The sequence below is a fragment of the Nyctereutes procyonoides genome, unplaced genomic scaffold (genome assembly GCF_905146905.1).
Source record: "Nyctereutes procyonoides isolate TBG_1078 unplaced genomic scaffold, NYPRO_anot_genome, whole genome shotgun sequence".
NCBI lineage: Eukaryota > Metazoa > Chordata > Mammalia > Carnivora > Canidae > Nyctereutes > Nyctereutes procyonoides.
The window spans coordinates 680,985-704,231 of NW_026575128.1; the positions used below are offsets into that span (position 1 = coordinate 680,985).

Consider the following 23,247-nt stretch of genomic DNA (forward strand, 5'->3'; position numbering starts at 1 on the left):
ACTATATGTTAAATTTCAATTTTAAAAGAGCATAGATGGGATCCCTGGGTGGCACAGTGGTTTGGCACCTGCCTTTGGCCTGGGGCGCGATCCTGGAGACCTGGGATCGAATCCCACGTCAGGCTCCCTGCATGGAGCCTGCTTCTCCCTCTGCCTGTGTCTCTGCCTCTCTCTGTGTGACTATCATGAATAAATAAAATCTTAAAAAAAAAAAAAAAGAGCATAGATGCTTACAGTTCCAAACTATGGTGACTTGACTGTTCTTAGGGAAGGAGCCTGGTGGACCCACTCTTGCTGCTCAGTGTGCACTGTCCTCTGCAAACAGCTCACTGCCGCAAAACAAGTACCAAATGCTATTTTCATAAAAGCAGTTCTCTTGTTTTCTTGGTGGGAAAAAAAAAAAAACAACAACACAGTAACACAGGTCTTTATTATAAGGTACCAGTGCAATGCAATCTTGTGAATTCTGAGCACACTCTGGAAAGGAGCACCACACCACCTGGCCTTACACAGAACTGCCAAGACTCCTGGAAGTGCTACTCTAAACCCCTGGCATCTTTTCCCTGAGAGCTGTCCAGGATGATCCCAAATGAACATGTAGCAAGATACCATAAAATAACCAAAACAGGCTTAGGTTAGAAGGGGGTTGAGGGATCCCTGGGTGGCGCAGTGGTTTAGCGCCTGCCTTTGGCCCAGGGTGCGATCCTGGAGACCCGGGATCAAATCCCACGTCGGGCTCCCGGTGCATGGAGCCTGCTTCTCCCTCTCCCTGTGTCTCTGCTTCTCTCTCTCTCTCTCTCTCTGTGACTATCATAAATAAATAAAAATCTTTAAAAAAGAAGGGGGTGGAGACCACATTTTTCAACGACCTCCAAGTTCTTTATCAAGTCTTCCTTTGGGTAATTTGTTGTTACCATCTTGGATCAATCACACTCAGGAACTGAGCCTGTTTACTGACCACACTAGGCCGTGTGGCAGGCTGAAATAATTCTTCCACAAGCACAGAAATAAGTGGCTTGCAGGGAACAGAATTAGTTGATGCTAGAGCCATGTCTTCTCCCCTTTACCACTGCCAGCAAAAAGAATTTAGAAAGAGAAAAATGGCCAAATTATCATAGTAAATATTTTCTCTTGTTCAGAAGTTCATGTCACTTAATTACACGTTTTAAGGAAATTTCCCTGTGTAATCCAGTGAGTGCCATCTATTTGCAACTAGATTTAAGTTAAGTGCCCTATGGCCAAGGCTAAGGACACACAAAACAAGACAAGACAAAAATATACACAAAAACAATTATTTAAGACCTTTATTAACGGGTGCTTGCCGTTTGTTGACTTTTTTTGAAAAAATCAAGTTGTAAACTTTTATTACAAATTAAAAATGAGGTTCTTAAAAATCTCAACTTGACCAGATATGAAACAATTTAAAAACCTTTAAAGGTGTATTGAGAAAAACCAGGCTTTTTTTTTTTTTTTTAAAAAACACGTTTATCATTACCAAAAAGAGACGTCTTTAGGTAAAAATAATAAAAACCCCATGCTGCATAGATAATGCAGATAGTTCTATTTATCTGGTCAATGGGCAAAAAGCAAGCACTTAAGGTCTTCAGCTCCAATCTTTTGTTCATTTCTTATTGCTGGAATTTCATCTTCATTTCTTCATGTTGGATGACTAAACTGTAAAAAAAATAAAAATAAATTAAGTTTATCTTGCACAATGGACTACAATGTTCTTTTAGTATAACCCCAAATTGCTCCAGATCACATCAGCTAAGTAGGGAAGGCATTAACAAACCTATATGTTTATCCCAAGACATGGATTACGAACAGGGGCAGACACAATGCTCTGCAACAAGAATGGCTATTTACAGGTTCTGGATGACCTTCTGTCACCCAGAAAATAGGAGGAAATAAACCAAAAGTATCACTGGCTGGAAATGACAATTTCTGAGCCAAAGACAAAATTATATGCTTCTCGGTATCAGGTAAAAAGCTGGAATTCCTTAACTGTACAACTGATATAATATCAAAGCTGCCCCTTTCCCCAAAGAGATTATAGGGCTCATCACCATGCAGGTTATTAATTCTAGTAAACTATCCCACCTTTGTTTGAAAATAAATACAATGTAATCATCACACTTCTTAGGATGAAGTTATAGTGAGACTCTCAGCCTACTGGTGAAATCACAGAATTCATTCAGAACAGTTAAACAAAAGGCCCTAATATTCAAGAAGTATTTAGATAAGCCTTCAGCTGTCACAACTGAGGTGTCTGAGAGGCCAAGTATGCCCTGATAATTGCCATTACCCAAACAGGATATTCAAGTAACCTGAAGAGGACTGTGGGTAAAAAACATCCTTAAGTTTATAATGGCTCATCTTACCTGATGACCTGGGATTTTCTCTTACATGAATGGCCACCATTCTGAGCAGAGTGCTCAGAAGGCAGAAGGCCACCTAAGCCTACTTACCCGGATGATGGTAGAGATGGTAAGCCGGCATTTACTCAGCCCCGCCCTGCTCAGCCTCGGGAGCGGACGAATTCTCAGCTGGTGGATCGGCTGCTTTTGTCTCTTTGCCATCTTGTGGTTTAGGGTTTTCTGGGCGTCTGCGTCGGTAATTGAAGTTGCGGCGGTACCGACGTTGAGGTGGCTGCTGACCTTGGGTCTCATCTCCTTGATTTTCCTTATCTTCCTCATTTCCATCCTCTCTAGGCTGTCTTTGACGAGGAGGACCCCTGGAATGAACATTGTGCAAAAACTTTTAATGAAAAACCTTCATTCTTTAACCAACCCACCAGTGTTATCACTTGGGTCAGTCAACTAACTAAACTCTGTATCTAGCCTGCTTATCAAAAACAAATGCAAACTTTGTTCCTATTTCACAAACTGAACATTAGTGTGCAAGGATTTGTAGGTGTCAATTGGGAGATGTGCATTTAAAATTAGTTTTAATGGACTAACTTAACCTATTACAAAGTTAATCATGAAACCACTAGCAGTGGCATAACCGGGGTTGGAAAGAAGCGCTACTGATCCTTCATGGATAGAGAAGCACATGCTGAAAAGGCAGGGCACCAAAAACAAAAGAGGCGCTCTCTGCACATAATCAAAATACACAGCAATCATTAGTCATTAATGACATGCAAATCCAAACGAGTCTGCCTCATACCCACCAGGATGGCCATAATCAAAAGATCAGAAAACCACCAGTGTTGGTGAGGATATGGAGAACAAACTAGAATCCTCACACACTGCTGGTGTAAATGTAACAGTGCAGGAGCTTTAGAAAACACCCCAGCAATTCCTCAAAATGTTAAAGAGTACTATGTGACCCAGCAATTCCACTCAAGAGTTCTGTACCTGAGAAAATATCCATTTTATGATAACCAGTAACAAAAATGTGGCAACAATCCAAGTGCCTATCGGCTGACTAATGAAACAAAATAAGACATCCGTGCAGTGGACCCAGATTTACCCATGAAAAGGTAGAATGGTGGTAGCCAGGGGGTGGGGTAGAGGGAAATGAGGGACTATTAATTAATGGACACAAGAGCCTTTTTTTTGGCTGAGGGTGGAAGGAAGTAGTGAAAAAGTCTGGAATTAGATAGTGGTCATTACCATTGGCTTCTAAGTCAATTTTCCCCTTTTCTTTCTAAAACTCTGAGCTTTCCAAACCTTATGTTAGGCTAGGTTTCATACACTATCCTTTGCCTGTTGTAGTTATCCTGACAGACTCAAATAACTTGAGCATTTTAAGTTCTTTACCTCCTATCCAGTTCTTGTTTATTCTGAGTTCTCCCAGTTTTAAGCATTCTACTCTCCAAACACTCCTTTTCCTATTCTTGTAGTTTAATTCATCCTTGTTTTCCCATTCTTCTATTTCCACTGGGACTTATAATCCAGTGATTTTTATCACTTACTCTAGCTCCCATTCTTTAATATTTTTCTCCCTTCTTACCCAAGAATATAAAGCCCACCATTAAATTATGACCAATCCCAATCCCAGAATCTTCATCAGAATTGACAAATGCTAGACAAATTCAACTCTGCTCAATCTAAGCCTGCTGCTCAAAAATGGCTGGGAAAGACCATCACATTGGGTGGACCCAACTTTAAATTTGTGATCATTTTTCTATCCTTTGATTTCTAGAGCTCATTCCACATCTTTGTCCCAAATTCCCCCCACCTCTTACCTCTCCCTCTCCTTTTGACTTGACTAGCAGCACACCAGTGCCCACACACTCGGGCTTCTTACACACAAAAGAGCCCAACCCTCACTTTTGCACAAAATCCTATCCTATCTGGAGATAATTCTAACAGTCGCCTTCTGCCAACTGTCTTCTACTGCCATTTTTCAGCCTACAAATACACCCTCTATTTCTTAACACCACTCCTCCTCTCATCGCCACTCATTGGTCTCCTTTTCAGTGAAACTGCTACACTCAGTGACAGATCTTTCAATATGCTCTGGAACCTAATTAGGATTTTACCCCATTCTTTATATCTAGCACTGTCAACTTGTCTATCTATACAAATGAGACTCCTACATCTAACTTAAAAGGCAAACAGCAAAACTGAAGCACTCATCAACAAAAACTCACATGTAATTTTTAAAAGACAATAATGAAGCAAGGCAAAAAATTTAAGCATCTTTATAGGATAACAAAAAAGTAAACCAAGTTTTCTGCCATTGGTACCCATGGATGTAACGAACAGACTGCCATGAGAGCCTATTTTAGCTCAATTTTAAATGCACTGGTCACTGTAAAAAATGATACTATGGTATTATATGCAGTATTTCAACAAGGTAATCTAGGTCTAGATTTAAAGCTAGTTTAAACGATAGTTCAGCTCACGATCAACAAAGTTCATCTGTCAGCATCAATAATCTTCCCCACTCAACAGGGAAAACCCCATTGATCCCCAACATCCAGCAATGGGTGGAGATTTTAATCAATCAGCTAGAACTGCAGGCCGTTTTCATGAAATAGAAACTCAGAGGACACAACACACAACTATGGAAACAAGAATTACAGACATTGGCTATTGCAAAACCCTCAACGCATATATACTGATGTAGATAATGCAATCTCCACTGAGTTCCAAATTCCTAAAACTTCAGTGCTGTGCTTTCCTTGAAGTATATTAACAAAAATGGGTGTATGGGTATCCAGAAACCTCTCTTAGAGTCACAGTGTATTTTGAACACTTCTGTATTGTATTTTGGATACTTTTACAGTAAAGAATGGGTTTCTTAAAACTTAAATGGAAAATTAGGCCTTCTCGGGGGTGACACCATAGATTCTTCATTTATGGTAAGGTGCAGTTTTCATACTCCCTTAATGCTTTAAAGGCAATGCTTATCTTTACCTTTCTCCCTCCCAATGAAGCAGGTCTTAAACATGTAACACAGGTTGAACTATTCTCTCACCTGTTCAAGGACAGAAAAAACAAATTCCATACCCTCATTTGGGGGAGGGAGAGAACCCACAACCATATAAAGTAGACCTCATTTACACAAGCTGTTTTTAACCAGTGCCAGCAAAGAACACATTCTCAAAGATAACTGACTTCAGGTTCACTTCTTAGGCATCTGATGAAAGAAAACGTTAAGCGTTAACAAATAAAATGACTCAAAAAGGCTGCAGGAGAAGCAGGTTGCTGCTGAGTCCTAACATATGCTTGAGAAATTTAATACAAACCATACCTACGGAATCGTGGTCTATAACCTCGATACATATTCTGTCTCACTGGTCTACCTTGTTCTCCTGCACCCTGGTTGTCAGCACCCTGAAAAGACAATCAAGTTGACTCAATCAGTAATAGAGTGAAAAACACAAACAAATCCAAAGTTTGCATACAGGAGTTAAAAAAAAAAATGCTCCTCATGAGACTAATCACTCCAATATAGGAGAAGACATCCATAAAATGCTTAAAATGCAGTTCTATTTAAAGTTATTGCATGCTGTTGATGCTTTTCTTTTTGGTGAAAACTTACTTCCATCACTTCTCCCTGCACAGGAGGGTTGGAATATTGTGGTCGACGCCCGTAGGGTCTCCGCATGTAGTAAGGTGGGAACCGTCGCCTGCGGTAGGGCCGGCGCTGTTGGGCCTGGCCTTCGGGAGCACTTTCCGATCCCTCGTTCTTTTCCCCACTCTCACTATTCTGGTAATTCTGCTGGTAATTGCGTGGAGGACCCCTGCGACGTGGATAGCGTCTATAATGGTTACGGTCTGCTGCATATTTACTGCCTTGCACTGGAACTCCACCAGGGCCTGTAACATTTGCTGCCTCCGCACCCTACAAAAGCCATCATATATTGACAGTGACAACAGAATTAAGTACACTTTACAAAATTTACACAAAGCAAATAACAAAGGGTCTATGTGGCCAGGGGTGCATAGAAATGATTAAATATCAGTTCCTCACTGTTCCGAAGAGATTGCCCTCTAACTGCAGCCAGCACATTAGGCTTGATGCACCTGTGTTCATGTGATCACCTGACCCATCCATCCACATTAGAGCCACCATCCTAACGGATAGAGATCTCCAAAACATTTCGATACTGAAGTCAAACCTTTACACAAAAAGCATCCTCACCTTTTCTCCTTCAACAACATCAAACTCCACAGTCTCTCCATCTCCTACACTGCGAAGGTACTTCCTGGGGTTATTCTTCTTTATGGCAGTCTAGTAATATCACATTCCAAAAATAGATTAACAGGGGAGAATAATGTGCTTTTTCATTCAAAATGTACCAGAGTCAATATTATTTTAGCTTGGATATACACTTAAAATTAACTTTATGTAAGACCAAACCGTCAATAAATTTAGGAAAACAGGGACCAATGCTACCCCCAACCTCAACCAAAATACTCTAATCTTACAAGGCCCCAACATTTTACCACTATTTTCCAAACTAAAGTATTTAACACTCGACACAACAATTATTTTTTTTTAAATGCCTTTTGCAAAAGCATCATGTGTAGCTTTAAACAAAATGAGGATATCCATCTATCCCCAAAGACTGCACTTAATAGTAGAAGCTAGCCCCACACAGGGCCAGTTTAGATGACAGGCGAGTTTAGTTTTGCATGCTTTAAAGTTGACAAAACCAACTTTGTCCCTGTGTTAACCATATCAAACTCAATCACAAATGTCAACCAAAATCCCTTCCACCTGGTCTGTGATAGTACTTCAATGGAAATGCAAATGCAATTCACATGTATTGACTATGCGCCACTCTTTATCTGACCACATGGGATAATAGGTTATTACCACCTCCAAATACAATAAATCTCACATTGTTACTTGTTCTCTAGATTGCTACAACAAAGTAAAAGGGGAAGAATAACACCTCACTTTTGAGTTGAGTAGAATACAATAAAGTTCTTTCATGTGTTAGTCAACCTCATGACATGAGGTGAGGTATTATTACTCCTTTTTTACAAATAAACAGGCTTTTAAAAGTTAGGTGACTTGCCCAAGGTCACACAGCTAAGTGGCACAGTATGGACTTTTCTAAATCCAGATCTTGGGACTCCAAATCCCATGTTCTAATACATCACAGCGGTATCCATTACAGGGTCACTCATGCATTTCCATTCCATAGGAGGCAGGACAATCAACAAAGCTGAAGCCAATTAAGCTAAGTTGCCCAGAACTGCAATATCCTTGATACACTAAGACCTGAGCATCCAAAGTCCCAAGAAACCACTAAATGTTGAACCACTTCCAAAATAAAGAGGAAAGCATATTGGTGACACCTGTGGGTCAGTACCATGTGGGTGACATGCATTCAGCCAAATAATTGATCTCATCTGTCATCTAAACTGTCACAGCTTTCATACCTTCCATATATAGCCAACTCTCAATTAGCTGCAGTCATAGGGGATAGCAGAAGTATAGATAATTTTAATCTCAAAACTTCTTTCAGTCAGCATCTTCAAAACACCCTATGTACCCCAACCATTTAGTGTTGCTGACAAGTAAGACCGACCAGCCTTGCGGTCTCTTGTTCTTCAATGTGCATATTCCTTGAACATGCCAAAAAGTAAGGAACACAAAGGAGTTGGCATTCCATTTTATAAAACATTTGTTTTAAAAGTAACACTGAGCAGCCCTATACTTATGTTTAAGATTTAATTTTAAAGGTTCACTTTTTTTTTTTTAAAGCAATCTATACACCTGACGTGGGGCTCAAACCCATGACTCTGAGATCAAAAGTCTCATGCTTTTTTGACTGAGCCAGCCAGGTGTCCTTATGTTTAGAATTCTAATGTTGCCATACTTTATATATATATATATTTGACCCTATGATTATCTGATAAGGTTCTGGACATTACTAGAGATTGATCTGGCTCCCTTGATTGCTGCTGACACCTCAGGGACAAAAGCACCAACCTCATATAGCCCTTCCTAAGAGAAGTATGCTGCCAGCAAGTTCACACCTGCCTGAGTAACAGTGCGAGTGTGAAACCTGTCTTGTTGTCTAGATAAAAAGTACAAAAAAGTGGTTAAAAAGTTCTTAGGGTGATTTTCAATGCAAGATAATATTTCAACAGTCTTGGTAAAAAAAAAAATGCAGTGCACACTACTACACATACACAACTGTGTACTTCCTACCCACTGCAAACCTGTTGAGGATCATGAAATCCAATAGAGCCCATGTGATACCTAAGCTTGAGATATTAGTGTTTACTGCAGTAAATGTACTTTAATAAAATTAAGCATTGCTTAATGCTCATTTTTCAAAGTATTTTTCTTGAATGTACTTGTGAAAGCTAAACAAATGGCACCTGATCATCCCACGTTAGTTTTTCCCTCTCTAAACACTGAAGCCAATCCGAAAATTATTTAATGAGTGATTGTCAACTTTGTCACACTGCCTTTTCACTTAAACACAAACTAGTGAGAATTTATAAAATTTCCAAGTCAACCGAAATTCTCAAAGTACTTTAAACAGAAGGACCCAAGCTAACTTTGGTGGTATTCTAGAGTCCACTTCAAATTTATGTTTTTTTGTGGCTTAGTTCTATTTCCCCAGGATTATTATGATTTTTTCCTTACCATAGAGGTGAAATCTGACAGTGTTTGAAAAAAACCTCAAAGTTTGTGTATTTACTGCAATACTAGTCAATGGAGATTTTTTCTTCCTCTGAAATTGGGTTTCAAAATTTAGTGAGCTGAGCACATTTCCTCATTTAAAAAAGCTACAGCTATTAACAAAATACCCATTTGAAACACCTATTTTAATTAAGCAAACCACCAATATAATGTTTCAATGTATACATTTAAGCAGACTCCCACTCTTAGAGTAGGCACTGGAGCTAAACTGGTGTTTGGATAGAATAACCTTTTTGCAGGGAACAGTTGAGAAAACACCCATCCCTTTCTGGTCACAACCCTTAAAACTAGGACTGTAAACATTCACACAAGCACTCACCTGGTGTACAAATACATCTTCCTTGGTGTCATTCCTGCAAGACAGAACCAAGTTGAAAAAGTCAGAAAATAGAATACATTTCATGTTGCCAAAGGTTAAGAATAAGCTTGGTTCTTGGTGCACTTCCCCCTATTTTTCCTATTGTTAGAGACTTTCTGGCTGCCAACCAGCCACCAGGAAACTTAAAGCAGAAACATAGTTTGTGATTTTTTTTTTTAAGACTAAGCACTTGCGGGATCCCTGGGTGGCGCAGCGGTTTGGCGCCTGCCTTTGGCCCAGGGCGCGATCCTGGAGACCCGGGATCGAATCCCACATCGGGCTCCCGGTGCATGGAGCCTGCTTGTCCCTCTGCCTGTGTCTCTGCCTCTCTCTCCCTCTGCCTGTGTCTCTGCCCCTCTCTCTCTCTGTGTGACTATCATAAATTAAAAAAAAAAAAAAAAAGACTAAGCACTTGCCAACAGCTGTAATCTCACTAACTACAGAAACATTAAAAAGAAAAAAAAATGTCTTAAGTGTGACAAGCCAAAGGCTATTAAGAGGGTTTAAATGACTAGCAACTATCCTCCTTATCCTACCAAATGTTAACAAAACTTTCTAGCATATACCACTTACTCCTAGAGCCTCGTTACACTAATTTCTGATAATATATCTCCTTCCATTTTTCTTATTTCTTCCTCACCATTCCCAATTCCCAACTCTCCTTGATTTCATAAAAACCTCTAAAAAAAAAAAACCCCTCAAAATGTACGATACCAGGTGATAGTCCCAATGTTAACTATAGGCTTTGGGCGATGTGGTAAGGATAAAATGTCACTCTGGTGCTGACTGGGGCGGGGGTGTTGCATGTATGGGCATGGGGTATATGGAAACACTTTCTGCTCAATTTTTTTTGTTAGGAACGTAAAACCGCTCCTTAAATGGACATGTCAATACCCACATCATTAATGTGGTGACAAGCATTGTACTGGAGAGCTAAGGAGGCAAAGATGAATGAGGCAGTTTCCTATTAGTGCACACACCCCTACATTCAGTATCAGACACTATTTTATAGCACATTTGGCTTAAACCTTAAAGAAGTTCACTGGAAAATGAGAACATGTTCCAGAAGTAGACAGAAAGGAAGTTATCGACAGAGGTAAAGCAAATAGCAAATTGAACACAAACAGGGCTCAAACAGACCAGAGCATGAGGCATATGGCAGCAGAGGAGGGTAAAATGAATAGGGGGTAAATGATTATGTAGGTAGAAGAGACACCAAAGCCTTCTGAGTAGACAAGTATGGCATGATAACATCATCGAATGTTAAAAATTTTGTGGATATTAGGGAAATTTCAAATACAAGAGGAGCCTAGTTAGTTCTAAAAACTACTCTAGAAACCCAGACCAGGACTGATGGAAGCCTAGGCTAGGGGGCATTTGTGAGGGAATATTTGAGGATCTCTTTTTTGAGGTAAAAATGGGGAAAACTTTATGGGAACATGGATTTTGGAAGTGAGGGGAAAAATATGATGAGCTTATTTTAGCTAGGACAGTGGGGTTAAGATGATACTATAAGCAAAAACTTACAGGAGGAGAAACATTTCCAGACCTTTAATGACCTCCCCCACCTTCTTCATTTTGTCCAGTAGTCAGAGAATGGGCTCAATAACTAGTATTTAATGACAAAAGGACCAAAGTTGCAAAGAACTAGACTGGCTTACTGACTGTTGGCTCCTTATTGAACTATGCATCAAAGAATCCATACAGCTTGGATTATTGTAAAATGAGGACATATATGGTAACAGAACTTTAAAATCTTTAAAAGAAAAATCTACACACACCCAGAATACTGCAAAAGCTATTCAAAACAAGTGATTAAAAACGGACCTTTACAAGCTAGTTAAGTACTGGAAAACTTGGGGAACCCTGGGTGGTGCAGCAGTTTGGCACCTGCCTTTGGCTCAGGGCACGATCCCGGAGACCCTGGATCGAGTCCCACATCGGGCTCCCGGTGCATGGAGCCTGCTTCTCCCTCTGCCCATGTCTCTGCCTCTCTCTCTCTCTCTGTGACTATCATAAATTAAAAAAAAAAAAAAAAAAAAAGTACTGGAAAACTTAAGGAATTAATGGTTGCCATAAGGCCCATCTATCAAGTCCACAGACTTCCCACAAAGTTCCATAGCCATCAATCTTAAGTTCTCACTTCTAACAGTGGGATAGAATTTCAAACCCTTAAGGATCCAAGGAGAAATGCAACAAAAATCTGGTAAATAGAGAAGGAAAGCTGGGCAAAGTCTAGAACAGGAAGTCTCAACAGAGGCAGTGCTGATCACAATAGGCCATTTAAAACTGTCCCAAAGATGGGCACTATTTGCCATTATCGGGGTGAGAAGGAGGTCAGGCTTACTGGAGGACTAGGTAAAGAATTAGAAGTACATTTATTATAACTTGAGTTTTGAATCTGGTATTTTAGTTTTAATATCCATTAAATTTACTAAAAATGGGACTTCCATAGAGAGAAAAGTTCATTTACTGATAATGCCACTTGTTTATCTAGGTAGCCAATACATCATTTTCTTTTATCAGTTGGTATCTGTGATGCCACTGACTACTCAACATGTCTTCTGATATAGTTGCAGGTAGCTACTGTACATACAATACACTACACACTACACTAAAAAGAAATACAAGTAGCTATCTACCAAAATTTTTACTTCAAGATCAGGGCAGCCCTGGTGGCTCAGCAGTTTAACACCGCCTTCAGCCCAGGGCGTGATCCTGGAGACCTGGGATCGAGTCTCACGTCTGGCTCCCTGTGTGGAGCCCACTTCTCCTTCTGCCTGTGTCTCTGCCTCTCTCTCTCCTGTGTTTCTCATAAAGAAAAAAAACAAACAGCCAAAAAAAATTTTTTTAATCTTCAAGATCATAAAAGGAATTAGAATATTTAGCAACCACTTATCTAGTAGTTAGAACTATCTTCTTAAAAGTCCAAGGTAGGAATACACCTAAACATCCCATGAAAGACAGCTTAAGGAGAGGTTTTGTGGGTACAAAGGTATGTGGGAACCAATACAGGCTCATTAATGATGTGCCAGACAACAGCACTCATGTACTTGGTGAACAAACCAGCCTACAAGGGAATTACCATAGCCAAAGTGTACCTGGAATTTAGGAAATGTGACAGCTCAAAAAAACGCAGTTTTAACCAAAATAGAACACTACAGTTTAGATGCATTAAATCGATCTAATAGTTACAACTTAAGTGACTATGCAGATATTCAAGGTACTGCTAAAAGAAAACCCAATTTTTAGTCCTCATCCCACTATTAACAGCTGTGCAACCTTGGAAAGCAGTCTCCTCCTCACTGGATCTCCTCCTTCATCTGCAAAATGGGAAAAATTAGATAGGACAGACAGCTTACCTTACTGAGGATTTCAGTTCCAGATATTGTTCCAATGCTTTAACTATACGTGCCATTCAATCCTCAATCCTGAGGTAGACACTATCATTAATCCCTCATTCTACAAATCAGGAAATGGAAGTATGGGTTCATCTGCTCAGTGGTAGAATTGGACTCCATAGGCCCTGATCTTAAGCATGTTGACGAATTTGGAAATCATTACATTTTTAGCTCTAGAAGCAGCCTACAGTAATATGGTCTCTCCATTTTCTGGGAGGACAACAAATAAGTATCCCTACACCCTCACCTGCATTACACAGCTATTCCAAGTAATTAGATCAAAGTTCTCCTAGGTATCTCCTCCCCCCTTGTAAAAACTATTTTGGGCTCACAAGCCATACAAAAAACAGCCGTTGAGTGGTAGTTTGTTGACCCATTATTATTATTAATGCAGTAAGAAGAACAGAGACATCCCTAGTACTGAACCATACCTTTTGTGGTATAAGCTGAGAACCAAGAGGCATACTTCTAACTTTACCATACTTGACTGAGGGTAGAAAATTATGGACTGGGCAGACCAATATACTCATAAGCTAGCTAGCTAAGGGTGTCTGGGTGACAGTTATGTGTCCAACTCTTCGATTCAGCTCAGGTTGTAATCTCAGGGTTGTGAGACACAGTCCTGCATTGGACTCTGCTCAGCAGGGAGTCTACTTAGGACTCTCCTCACTCCCTGTGTCCCTCCCCCAACCCATAAAATAAATCTTAAAAAAAAGCAGCAAGCTAGCTAGGCGCTGTGCTAATAATAAGCACCAGTAATAAAAAGAAATGGTCTATCCTCAAGGATTTTTATTACAGTATGTTTTCCACATATTACGAGTCCTACCAATCAGAGAGGAGGAAGAGGAAAAGAGCCTGCAAGTATACATACAGCAGTGGTTTAGCGCTCCTTAGGAGAACCACTGGAGCCAAGGTAAAAATTCTGGCTGCTATCCCCATTACTAACTATATGATCTGAGGCAAGTTGCCTTATTTGGACAGTGGGGATGAAACAACACTTACCTGAAGACCACACTATCATCAAACCAAAGCCCATCTATACATACTGCTGCCAGAGACATTTTACTGGCAGCTCACTGCCTAGTACTGTGGTCCAAAAGAAATAAAATGCAAGCCTGATACATGTTTGTCCAACTAAGTTCACTTTACATCATTTCACTTTCTTGAAAGGTTTCATGGGAATGCGCTACTTTTGGATCGCAAGGGGAAATCTGTATCTACATTTATTTTTTAGTAGCCACAATAAAAAAAGTAAAAGCAGGTTAAATCAGTTTCACCACTTAAACATGTACAATCAGTATAAAACACTGAAGTATTTTACATTTCTTTTTTCATACTAAGCCTTCATAATCTGCTCTATTTTTTACACTTCTGAAAAGTAGGTTCACAAACGCAAGCTGTTCATAAGAAAGTGGTTCAAAACAAACACTAAATTGGGTATCAGTCTTAAAATTCAAATTAAAAATTCCATTTCTCAGATGCAATAACCACAAGTCTAATGACAGCACAGGCCCACAATATTCCAACCGTATCACTCCATACAGCACAGTCTTCCTGCTCTGAACTGAACGCAAGTGTACGCTTTCTGCTGTATTCTTCTACTCCACTTCTGGCTGGATAAGGGCCTTATTTACACTGAAAAGTTTTCATAAAAATTCCACCTCTCAGGTTCTCACCTAACCAGTAGTACTGTCCTTATTCTCCAAATAAGTATGGATTTCAAGGAAAAAAGAATCAGCAAGAGGCTCAAGGAAAAAAGGGGTTACCGTTTTTAAGTTTGGAAAATGCTAAAGAAAAAAAAGAAATCCCGCTGGGATTTAAAAAGTCTCTTAAAAGTTCCTAATGTAGCACAATTGAAGGTAAAAAACATGTAGCCAGCACTAAACTTACTCCTACACTACTAAATTCATCCAGAAATTGTCTTAAGATTTTAGTGTCCTGGGGACGCTTGGGTGGCTCAGCAGTTGAGCAACTGCCTTTGACTCAGGGCACGATCCCGGGGTCGGGGATCGAGTCCCACATCGGGCTCCTGCAGAGAGCCTGCTTCTTCCTCTACCTGTGTGTGTCTCTGCCTCTCTCTCCATCTCATGAATAAATAAATATAATCCTAAAAAAAAAAAAAAAAAGATTTTAGCGTCCTAAAGTTTTAGGAAACTTTTTTTTGCCAAATCATAGTTGCCTTAAATGAAACCTCACATAAAAACTCATATATCCATAACTAAATGCTCTTATCCTATTATCTTGTTGCAAATTACCATACCACGCTCTTAACAGCTTAAATTGCCCAAACACAAATTATTAATCCTACAATCAAAAAAAAAAACCCTCTAGGATTTAACATCTATATATGCTCCATAACCCAAAGCATCCAAGACACCAATTTCCAAGTTCTGTAGATGGTTATAAGATCATAAACCCTAATTATCTTTTTACTTGTTTTCTATTACACCCAACAGGCACATTATTTTCCATCATTCTGCCTCAAGTGAGCTGGATTGTAGAGGTTTCCAAGGGCTTAGACTGAAGGGTGGAAAACTCAGCAAAAACAGCCCCAATACTTGAAAAACAGAAGGTAAATAGCTAGTTCTGTATTCCAGAATATTTTAAGATGAAAAGGTGTTACCTATCAATGAGTTGGTGAACTAGGATGACTCTGGCCAACTTAAGATCCATAGCTAACACAATCAGAATGTAAATTAATCCTAAAGTGCCTTGTACAGAAGTCTGTACCAAACTAAAGAGCTTCAGTTCTGAAATCCAAACAAAAACACTCTCTACACAAACCTACAACTAGTAACAGGGCTCTTTCAAGACTGCCAAGGATTCTGCATGCCTTGGGGACTATTTAGACATCATTTTTTATGCCTCCACCCACCCACCACCCACCCACCCTTCCTTAATAGCACATCACCAAGTCAGTGCCACAGTATTTAGTCAATCATGGTATAGATTATCCATCCAAACCTTCTATATTTAGAGAGAGATCTTACCGTTTGTGATCAAGTTCAGTCTGATTTTAATAGCCCAAGAGACCTGGCGACAATCATTCTCTCACAGGTCTACAAATTTTTAAAACTAAGAACCAGGTAGTTAATATTTTAGGCTGTATCTGTCACATATTATTCAAATAACCCTTAAAAAAAAAGAAAAGAAAACCCATTCTTAGCTTGCAAGTCCTATAAAGACAGAAAAGATTCAGAAGTGAGCTGTCAAAGGTTCTCTCCTCTAATTCCTCAACTGCATCCCAGCATTAGCTATATTAAGCCAGTTTTTTTAATTTGGAAAAGCCAACCTGCAAACTGGACTGTGGCTGTTACAGTGCTACTGAACCATACAAAAGAGGCAGTGCAAAAAGAAAGATTTTCAAGTCTGGGGAACTAATAAATCAGAACCCAGGAGTTCCAGCGACTGCTAGGTATCACTTAGGAAAAGTCTTTTGATGGCCAAGAATAGCCACCCTAAGATATTACCTCTAACTGTGGATACCAACCAAATTGAAGGGGACTAGGGCCTATTTTCAGGGACAGCGTAATAGCAGCTAGTTCAAACCGTAGCTTTGCCACTTACTATGCTTCCTAGGGCAAGTTACTCAACTTCTCTGTCTCAGAATAATATTGACATCTTTTGAAGCTTGTTTCCACCACTTCCAACGATTTTGAGGGTTAAATGGCTTAAGAGTTCAGGTAAAGCACTTACAATAATGCCTGGTTTAAGTGCCTGAGAAAAACATTAGCTACTTTTTAATGTCACCACTGTGTGAAGGGAGTCACTCACATCAGTTATATAATATATATACACAGGGAATCCCCAAAACAGAAGACTAAACCTGACAGCTACTACTAAGTATTTTTCCTAAAGAAAAGATAGCTAAACCCTTTCTTGCCTTAGTTTATCTCTTCCTAGACCATGGGTAATAAACTCAAATGCATATGCAGACACCAGGCAGGGAAGGGAAGTCAACCCGAGAAACTTAAGCCTGACCTATTATGGTAAATAAGGAGAATGTATGCCCCAGTTAAAGGTGGTAATAATACGCATACCCAGCTGATCTATTTACATGGGATTTCTGACCCCAAAGCCAAAATTTAGTTTGTAAAATATATATATATTTTTTATTAATGAGACACACAGGCAGAGACATAGGCAGAGGGAGAAGCAGGCTCCCCTTATGGGGAGCCCTATGTGGGACCTGATCCTGGGATCCTGCCCTGAACCAAAGGCAGATGCTCTATTGCTGAGCCACCCACGTGTCCCTAAAACTCAGATCTTAAAAAAAAAAGTTGGTAACCTGAGTATTTTTGGAGATTATGTCCCCAATTTTAAGTATCATTAATTAATCCCAATTCTTTTTAAGACACCGTGTAGTCCAAACAAAACATATGGGGGTAGATTCAGCTAATAGGTCACCAGTTTATGTCCTCTGCCTTACTGGATTCTCTGTGCTCCAAGTTCTTTGCCTACCCCAAAACCCTAGAATGATTGATCAAGCATTTTTAAGTACTATGGAGAACACACAAGTACTCCTATTGTGGTCACTATGAAAGACACATGTCCCAATAAAAAAATTGCTACTGATTCACGCCTTTTCATGGATTTGATGAACATGGATTAATCCTCAACAGCTGGAAGCAAAAGACAAAATTAGGTTTCCAGATTTAAAAAGCAGAGAATTAAAAACCCTCAAACCACCAACCCCTGTGGCATCCTTCTAATGACATCTTCAATAATTTTTGAATGAAGCTTTTCATAACAAAATGAAAAGAAATGGGAGGAGGTATTAAATAAACCCCTCCCATCACGTAATCCAATTACTGTTTAAGACACAGCGCATGAAGGACTAACCATGAATTTCTCAGGATTCCTAGATTCTGTAGCCTAACAAAAAGCAGCAAAAATGCTTGCCGTGTTAAAGCTCTATGCTCTTATTCAGCACCTTTAATACTAGAAAACCATCTGAAGAAAACACTTCAAAAAATAATTGAGGGATCCCTGGGTGGCGCAGCGGTTTAGCGCCCGCCTTTGGCCCAGGGCGAGATCCTGGAGACCTGGGATGGAGTCCCACGTTGGGCTCCCGGTGCATGGAGCCTGCTTCTCCCTGTGCCTGTGTCTCTGCCTCTCTCTCTCTCTCTGTGTGACTATCATAAATTTAAAAAAAAAATTGATAAGGCTGTTACATATTGTTAATTTAAATCAAAAAGTTTACATAGAAATTATCTTTTAATTAAAAAAAAAATCTTAAGAACCAGTATGTAATTCACAGAATGCCACGGTTAAAATTATAGCCACAGCAATCATCTCAAACACTATTCTCTCCTTTATACAGAAGCAGCACAGTGTCTGCCTCTCCCCAACTCCCCACCGAAAGCCCTGTGTCTTACATACCCAACCAACTTGCAAACTACCATACTAAGTTTAAGACCTACATTTTTCCTTAATCAAGGCAAACATCTCCTGGACTTAAATGCAGTCAACATTTTTAGTGACTTGAAAGTCTTCGAATCAGTGAAATAACTGGTTTGGAAACACAAAGCATTTAAATCAGTTAACTTGACAAAATAGTTGAAGTTAGGACAGTCCAAACAAAGGATCATCGAAAGTCAATTTACATTTAACTTGCCCTGGAGAACTACCAATTGGGTTGACTCCAAGTTAGAAAACAGATATTCAAGGAATGGCAGCTCATAAAAAAACCTGAGTATGCAAATAAAGTACTCTTTTATCTTGGATCATCAATTGTTCACTTCAAAAATCATAACCTATGTCCAATTAACAAGATACAGCAAAACATAAAGAACGTGGTAAAATTTCTAAAGCGCAAACTACAATCTAACCACAGAAAAGGCTGCAAATATACAGTCCCATTCTAATGTGTACACCAGCATCACACTGGGTAGAGGGTTAAGGGCAGTGTTTTCAAGGTATGGCCCACAAGACATAATCGCCTGGAATTTTTGTTAAAAATGTACACTAGACCCAATGAATCCAGGCTAGGAAGGAACTCAGGAATCTGCATTTTTAAACAACCTCCCAAGACAAGCCTACGTTAATTTAAAAACTCTTGGTTTAGGGGTTAGGCCAGTAAGGAGAATCAGACAATTAAGAAGGAAATGCTAAATATTCAGAGACCAACTAAGAAGGGGCCAAATACAAGCGCCCAAGCACCCCCTCCCTTCCTTCATTGCTAGTAACCTATTGTCAAAAAACTGACTTAAAAAATGTAGCCTTGGCCTGTCACAAAAGCAGTGTATGAACAGATGGAAAACTCCTAAAGATTCTGGAAGAAACAAAATGTTTCTCCACACTACAAACGTGGAAAACAGACCATCAAGTAAATGCTTACGATCTATTTTGTCTTGAACACTTCCACAGTACTTTACGGTTGAGGAACCAAAGGTTTTTCATCGGCCAATTAGGTCTTGAAGCTTGCTCTTGCCCACTTGGTTTCTAGCAGTAGTGCCCATTTCACAAGCATTCAGCATTATTTCTCACTCGCAGGTGTTCTCTCCAACACCTGGCCGCTTAGTGCCTCCTGGAGTAGGAAGGTAAGAGACGGCTGCGCTGACAGGCGCCTACCTGGGGGGCCAACGAGCTAGGAGCACACGGTGCTCTGGCCCATCTGCAGCCGCACCAGTAGCCCGGCTTGGCAGCCATCTTGAAAATGATGCCCGGCTCACAAGGGAGACCGCGGGGAGTGCAGCGCGTATCCGCACGTTAGCAGCACGTTAGCAGCACGGCTGCTACCACCATTCTAGGCTCGTCCTGAGCACGGGGCTAAAGAGTAGGGGAGGTAACAACTGAGAACGGGAGAAGGGCGATTTCTTCCAGATGCGACTGCAGGAACAAATAAAAACTGTTGCAGTCCTCGCGTGAAACAGATCCGAAGCCTTCACAACAGCACAGATTGAAACGTTAAACAAAGGCGACATGACCTTAACAGTCCAGATGACAGCACCTCACCTCCTCGCACTGTCAGTCTCGTTACCTCCAAAGGCTAACGCGTCACAAATAGCCCCTACGCACTAATGGGGGGGGGGGGTCACAGCACGTTTCCCACCACCAATTTCAATGCCGCATACGAGGGTGGAGGGTGGCCAGGGTGAGAAACGCGCCCGCGAGGAGGAGACTAAATCTCCGGTTGCTGTTTGCCCCGTTAGGAGTTGCCTCCCTCACTGCGCTTGCCCTTTAAGTGGCTCTGCACCTAACAAGCCTCGCAAACGGACTTCCGAGGAGTATTCAGCTGCAAAACAAAGAGCGTGTCCAGATCCCTAACCCCGCAGCCTTCAAGGAAAAACCACCTCGCGGCCACCGCAGGAGCAAGCAGGCTGCACACGCTTCCACCCTTCCGAGTCCGCAGCGCCTACCCACCGAGCAGAGCATGCAAGAGGCAGGACGGAGGCTACGGCGGCGGTCATCTCACCTGTTGATGAAACCATATCCGTTTCTTACATTGAACCATTTTACTGTTCCCAAAACCTTCGTTGCTGGAGGGGGGGGAAAAAACACAGAAACACAAAAAACCCACGATTACCAGACGTCCTTTCTTTAAAGCCGCCACGCTCGGGCGCCCCGGCCCCGCACGCGCTGCGCCGCGGCCCGAGGCCACCTGACAGCCTTTCTCCTCCGAGGCCGCGCGCGGGCCCCGCGCACACGTGGGTGGGCGGGCGGGCGGGCGGGCCCGGGGCGGCGGGGGCCCGGGCCGGGGCGGGCGGGCGCGGCTGCAGGGCGGGGAGCACGTGAGGGAAGGGGAAGCGCCCGGCCCACTCGGGCCTGCGTAGGCGGCGCGCCGCGCCCTCCGGGCACACGCGGAAGGGAGCAGGGGGGGGGGGAGGGGGGGCGGAACAACGGCGTGCGGGCCCGAGCGCACGCGGCCGCCGGGGAGGGGAGGGACCCCGCCGCACACGCGGTCGGCGGCGCGCGGCCGCCCGGGGGGAGGGGCGCGCGGCCGCGCGGGGTCCGCAGGGGGCGCGGGAGGCGGCGGGCGCGCGCGCAGGCCGGGCACGCGGACCGGGGCGGGCCGGCGTCCGCGAGGGCGCGAGTGGCGGCGGCGGCGGCGGCGTGGGGGAGGGGCGGCCGCGCGCCGCCGAGTGGGTCCCCTACGGCCGCGCGCGCCCCCGCCGGCTCGCCCCGCTCCGGGTAACGGTCCCGCCGCCGGGCTTCCCTCCGGCCCCACCCCCGGCCCCGTCCGGCCCTCACCGATGACCTTCTTGTCCCCGCCGGCAGGCGCCGCCGATGTGAGGCCGCCCGGGCCGCCGCTCCCTGCGCCGCTGCCCGTGGTGCCGGGCTTGGTGTCGGCGGCGCTGAGGGCGGGGGCGGCGGGGGGGGCGGCGGGCGGCTGCTGGGTCTCGGCCTCGCTGCTCATGGTTGCGGTGATGGTGACTGGGGCCGGCTGCGGCAGCTGCGGCTCCTCCCGGGGTGTGATGGTAACTAGGCCGGCGGCGGCGGTGGGGCTGCTCAGGGCTCTCTGGGGTCCGCTCTCCGCTCCCGCTACCGATCGAACTAGCGAGAATGGCGGGACGGGCGGGATAAGCCCTGCGCTCGGCCCGCCCCGGGCGCCGCTGAGTGGCCGGCCGCGCCGTCAATCTCACCACCTGACCCCAGCCCCTGGCCCCTATTGGCCGGCACTTTATCACTCCTCCGCTCTCATTGGCTCCCAGGCGGCTAATTCGGCCGACCTACAACCGTTCCTGCCTCCGCCGCCGCCATAGAGACCGGAACTAGAATTAGAGTAGAGTCACCACGAGAACCATAGAGTACCCGAGAGGACGGGCAGAGTGAACGTGACTTTCACGAGGCTGCGGCGCGGGCGGGCCCCACGTCCAGGGTTGGGTCCTGCCCGGGGGAAGGGCAGCGGCCAACGCCGGGGCCGGGATTGCCTGGCCTGGCCCGGGGGCTCGGAAGGGGAGCCGACGACGCCTGGGCCCCGGGTGGAGGGGAGGCCGCCTCTCGCCCGCCGATCCCTGGACGTGGTCCTTGTGACCTCGGGCCATCGCTGCGGATACAGCCGTCTTTTCTGCAATGGCCGTGTGCGGTCTGCACAGCGAGGGCTTCGGGGACCGGCCTAAACGGATGCATTCAAAGAGCGTGCGCTTGGGCGGAGCGGTCACCTTGGAGGGGCCGTGCGGTCCGTCGGCCGTCCCCGCTCAGCCTATTTAGGGCGGGGGGCGGGGGGTGCTCCACGGCGACCTGCCTCCTGCACCTCTAAGAACCGTGTCGTTAAGTGTGCACGTCTTTCTGTATTGGCCACAAACCAGATTCCACTTCAGCTCACGTTTATTGAGCAAGCTGGCCATTTCCCTTGCATTCTGTCCGTGCAGCAGCCGTGTGAAATGGGGACTACCGTCCTCATCGTGCAAACCATTTCTGAGGCTGCCACCTGATGTAGCCCAAGTCCCCCCCCCCCTTCATTCGTTCTTAATGCTAAGGGTTCTCCTGTGGGCCCTGACGCGCTAGCTCGAAACTCCAAGTCTCTGCCCTAAATTCCGTCTGGGGATGCAGGCAGACGTTTAAACACAGGAATTTCAGTCTTGAGGATGAAGGCAGAAATTCAAACTCCCACAAACACTCTTACAGCTTCGCAAAAGCACAAAGCATTCTGGGAGTGGAGGTGGGAAGAAGGTGGGAGTGCCGACTCCAGGCACGAGGAGGTTTATGCAAAAGCCTGGAGGCAAGACGACGACGGGGAGGGCCTGGGGCAAATGGAAGGCAAGTAGTCGGGGTAAGGCTAGAATGAAGACCTTGGGTTATAGGGGTAGGCTGGTTCCAATTAGGAACATTTTTATTTGAAATTATCCTAAGGGCAATGGTGAGAAGGGTAATTTTAGAATTTTAAGTAGGGAGTGGCAAGATTTTTTAAAAATGGCTACTGGGTGGAAAAGGGATTGTAGAGGGACAAGATGGAAGGAAGGAGGCAGCAGGCTGGGGCAGGATGATGGAGGCTTGTCCATTCCACCTCCTAAAGATCTCTAAATGCCAAACCGGATCTCTCATTCCTCCTGCCCTGACACTAGTGCAGGCAATCATCTCTTGCTTACAGCAGGAATAGGCAAACTTTCTCAGAGAGCAAACAATTTAGGCTTTGCAGGCCAGATGATTGTGTCTCAACTGCTCAACTTTAGAGCCTGAAAGCAGCCAATCAATAAACAAGTGCACCTGTGTTCCAAAAACCACAGCGTTGTGGACGCTGAAATTTGAATTTCATATTTTTTTACATATCACAAAATATTCTTTTGTTTCAACTGTTTAGACACTAAAAAACATTCTTATTCTTAGCTTAGGAGCCACTGATAAACAGGGAGTGCCGTCTGACCTGCCAACCACAGTCTGCTGACCCCTCACTTTAGCGCACTACTGTGCCCCCCAACC

At 43.5% G+C, this 23,247-nt stretch overlaps 1 protein-coding gene across 2 annotated transcripts; it reads right to left on the reverse strand.

The window, feature by feature from the left end:
* Positions 1–1,278: 1,278 nt before the first annotated feature.
* Positions 1,279–21,390, reverse strand: YBX1 (Y-box binding protein 1). 2 transcript variants are annotated; one of them, XM_055341748.1, is made up of 8 exons: positions 21,079–21,390; positions 20,303–20,366; positions 9,446–9,479; positions 6,601–6,690; positions 5,998–6,300; positions 5,707–5,789; positions 2,469–2,734; positions 1,279–1,674 (listed from the first exon to the last, which is right to left on the reverse strand). In XM_055341748.1, exons 1-7 carry the CDS (start codon positions 21,242–21,244, stop codon positions 2,500–2,502), a joined length of 975 nt encoding a protein of 324 aa, XP_055197723.1. In that variant the 5' UTR covers positions 21,245–21,390; the 3' UTR covers positions 1,279–1,674; positions 2,469–2,499. The 2 variants fall into 2 exon arrangements, with proteins under 2 accessions (XP_055197723.1, XP_055197724.1); XM_055341749.1 differs by lacking the exon at positions 6,601–6,690.
* Positions 21,391–23,247: the final 1,857 nt, after the last annotated feature.